This window comes from Hipposideros armiger, unplaced genomic scaffold (assembly GCF_001890085.2).
Source record: "Hipposideros armiger isolate ML-2016 unplaced genomic scaffold, ASM189008v1 scaffold_780, whole genome shotgun sequence".
In the NCBI taxonomy this organism is placed as follows: Eukaryota; Metazoa; Chordata; class Mammalia; order Chiroptera; family Hipposideridae; genus Hipposideros; species Hipposideros armiger.
In genome coordinates, this window is record NW_017732130.1 from 679,041 (window position 1) to 683,314 (window position 4,274).

At 34.4% G+C, this 4,274-nt stretch overlaps 1 protein-coding gene across 1 annotated transcript in view; it reads right to left on the reverse strand.

Moving 5' to 3' along the window:
• TYR (tyrosinase) overlaps nt 1-4,274 on the reverse strand; it is a 109,727-nt gene that overhangs the window by 65,927 nt on the left and 39,526 nt on the right. Inside the window, exon 3 of the mRNA XM_019628302.1 lies at nt 1,564-1,711. Coding sequence (XP_019483847.1) covers nt 1,564-1,711 — 148 coding nt within the window. The remainder of the gene's footprint in view (nt 1-1,563; nt 1,712-4,274) is intronic.

Below are 4,274 nucleotides of genomic sequence, written 5' to 3' on the forward strand. Positions count from 1 at the left end.
TCCCCACTTACCGTCTGGTAATGACAAAACTATTGTCTGTGTCTATGAGTTTTTGTTTTTTCATTTGTTTGTCTTGTTCCTTTGTTGTTTTCAGTTTTATACACCACATTATCAGTTAAATCATATGGTTCTCCACTTTTTCTGTGACTTATTTCACTTAGCACTATAATCTCAAGATCCATTCATGTTGTCACAAATAGCACTATTTCATCTTTTCTTATGACAAAATAGTATTCCATTGTGTATATATACCACAACTTCTTGATCCAATCATCTATCGAAGGACATTTTTGTTGTTGCTGTTGTTGAGTTGTATGAGTTCTTTACATATTTTGAGTATTAATCCTTTATTGGAGATTTTGTTTCCAAATATCTTCTCCCATTCGGTTGGTTACCTCTTTGTGTTGTTGATGGTTGTTTTTTGCTGTGCAGAAGAATTTTAATTTAATATAGCACCATTCATTTATTTTTGCTTTTACTTCCCTTGCCTTTGAGGTCAAATTCATAATCCAAGGTCCATAAGTTTAGTACCTATGTTTTCATCTATGCAATTTATTGTTTCAGGTCTTATGTTTATGCCTTTGATCTATTTTGAGTTAATTTTGGTATATGGTGAAAGATAGCACTCTAGTTTCACTTTTTTGCATGTGGCTTTCCAATTTTCCCAGCCCTATTTATTAAACAGACTTTCTTTCTCTGTTGTAAGTTTTTGGCTCCTTTGTTGAAAATTATTTGCCCATATATATGTGGGTTTATTGCTGGGTTCTCAATTCTATTCTTTGGTCTGTGTGTCTATTTTTCTGCTCATACCATGCTGTTTTGATTATTGTGACTTGGTAGTAGAAATTGAAGTATGGGAGTGTGATACCTCCAGCCTTGTTCTTTTTCTTAGGATTGCACTGGCTATTTGGGGTTTTGTGATTCCATACAAACCTGATCACTTTTTTTGCTCTATTTCTTTAAAAAAAAAAAGTCTTTGGGATTTTGATGGGGATTGCCTTAAATTTTTTTATTGCTTTGGGTAATATGGCCATTTTAACTATGTTGATTCTTCCAGTCCATAAACATGCAATATCTTCCCATTTTTTNCACATGGCCCTGCGACCTTCAGAAGACTTCCCTTGGGCACTGGAGCCACATCGTTTGTCTGGAATCACTTAGTGCCTAGGAGCTTCACACAACTCCTCTCTCAGGGCAACCAGTAGCCAACGGCTGTTTAATAAGGGAGTCCAACAATTCAGTTCCTTTGTCTTAAGGCAGGACACACTGAGGTGTACTTTACACTCTCAAGATCTGGCTGATTGCCAACCAAAATTGAAAAAAAAAAAAATGACCTGGCTGAGCCTGGGACTTCAATTGAAATTGTGCTCTTATTTGGTTTCTTCCTCCTTCTTATCCTGCTCTACCCACTCTCTTACTGGTTTTGCTTTACTAAGACACTTAAATAAAACATTTGCATTCAAATCCTTAGTTTAGGGCTTGGAGAACCTGATCTGAGACAATAGATCATTATAATTTCTGAACACCAATAAACACATAATTTATAAACAAATGTCCACCAACCTGTCAACGAATGCATGGTGAAGAAGGAAAATGGGATCATTGGCAGATCCCTGTACCTGAGACATGGTTCCATTCATATAGATGTGCAAGGCATTGTGCATACTGCTTTGAGAGGCATCTGCTATCCCAGTGAGTGGACTGGCAAATCCTGTTGGTGAAAAGGAAATTGAAAAAAAAAAACTTAGTTTGCCTTCATGATTGAAAATCGAAGTGATTATCTCATTTGGTTTACAGCTACTATTGAAAGTCGAATTCAAAGGAATAAAATCAATGATGAAATTGATTCTGTATTGGGATGCCCTGTGAATATTTTATAAATCTTTGAGGAACTAAATCATGTTAATCTGGGTATAGTGGACTGATTCATGAGATGGAAGAGGCTGAGCCAATTTGTGCTCCCTCCTGTTGCTTCTGCCTGTGATGTCTCCTTTAGATACTGAAAAGTAGTGAGACCTTTTTATAAAAATCAGCATAGTCACTCTCACTTCAATCTGTGACACCACTTAGAGCAGACCTCTCCAGCCGGTTATGTGTCTCTGCTTTCCGGTTCTGGTGGTTACTTTTAATTACTTTTAATTTTGGTTTCTGGTTCCAAAGAAAGCATAACATTTGTGACCTTTCACATTATTATTCATCTTCAACAGTCCAGGGGACATCAGGTCATCATGTTTTTCATTTTGCAAAATATTCATTTCACAGTTAATCAGAACTCCCTTAAATGGTTCTATTCATTGCATCAGGAATACTAATAGTGGGAATAATGATTATGAGTTATTATTTTCTGAATGTTAACTGAGCTAAATGCTTTTTGTGATACATGTCCCCCAATCTATAGCAACTCTGTCTATTAAAAATTATTGTCCCCATTGCAAAAAAGAGAAAACTGAGGCTCAGAGAAATGTGGAGTTTCCCAAGGCCACAGAGGTAGTGGCAGAGTTGGGATTTTAGCCCATACCAATTAAGTTTCAAGATCTGAGCTCTTGATATTTGATGTTCTCTCTCACACACTCCCTGGGAAGAGATGGAGTAAGATATAATTCGAGTTCATTTAGATAAAACATAAAACATAAGCAGAACTCAAGCTTCAGAGCCAGACAAAGAGGTCAGAGTAACGAAGTTAAATTTTAAGCAGGAACCAAGTTGGAAGAATATGGCCAAGGGCATATTATTGAATTTCAGAATTTAGAAATACCAAGCAAGCAGAAAATGTGAGTAAAATAATTAATAATAATAATAATAATGATAGACACAATGAAGTTACTGTATTTGGGCAGGGGAGTTCTAGCTACATTTTACGCAATTAGGGTTATTGTGTGATCAGCATCTTCATTTTTAAAGGTATAATTCTTGACTTTTACATTTGATGCTTTGTGGCTCACAGTATTTCTCCCTCAGCTGGTGATTTATTCTGTTTCTGAGTGTTTTGTACCCATCCTAAGAGACCATACCAAGCCCTGTTTCCTCTGAAGCTTAGCCTAAGAACAAGCACTTCCCTCCCATCTGAACTCGCTTGTCTATGATAACTTTTATGATTGGCACGCACTATGTACAGGAATTTTTCTAAGAGATTGACCTGATTAATTTCATATAACCTTCAGAATGTTCCTACAAATTAAATGCCTTCATTATCTCCATTATATAGACTCAGACAAAGGGGCTTAGAGAGGTCAAGTAACTTGTCTACGATTACAAAATAAATAAGAGGCGTTAAGGTTGGAACACAAGCCTGTTTCATTCTAGAGCATAAGCTCTTAAATGCATAGTTTACTGCCTTTTCCTATGTAGCAATAAATCACATATCATGGAGGGTGCAGTTCTGTAGAGCAAAGGTCTTGAAGCTTTTATCTTTGAGTGGCATCAAATGAAAAATTTTAAATCACATTTATGTATGCTTTCACATATTTTTAAGTAGATTCCAAATTGTTTTAACCATAAGTTTGAATAGCTTCAGAGGCTGTAACTTCAGTGATATTACAAATGGTATAAATTTAAAACTAAAAATTTAATGTCACTTTAAAAAAAATGTATCTTCCTTTGTCGCCATCATCCATTTAAAAATTATCTAAACATACTCTATTATACTCTAAATTTTATGAGGTTATCTTTTTTTCATTTGATTTCATGTTTTCTGTTTTTCCACAGAATTATACCTAATTGTTTGATAATTGTTTGATGCTTGACAGATAGATTAAAAAACAATTTACATCAGCCTGTTATACTTCAGCCTAGCGACAAAAATAGGTATAAAAATTAAAACTTTCTAAAATGTCATGTGACCATTAATTTAATCTTCTGGATTAAGCTATTAAACATTTTAGTAGTAATGTATTTCAAATATTTTTATTTTTCATTTACCACTGACATACAATATTATGTTAGTTTCATGTGTACACATAGTGATGAGACATTTATAGAACTTAAGAATTGATTGCCTCAATAAGTCTATTACCCACCTGGCACTATACATAGTTACTACCATATTGTTGATTATATTCCCTATGCTTTACATTACATCCCCATGACTGTTTTTATAACTGGCAGTTTGTACATCTTAATCCCTTCTCTTTTTTCACCCTTCTCCCCAACCTCCCTCCTATCTGGTAACTATCAAGTAACTTATTAAGTCACATAGATATATAAAATATTTTACAAAACAATTATTAAATATAAAAAGGAAAATTTTATTAAAATTTATTTCTTAATATCCATGA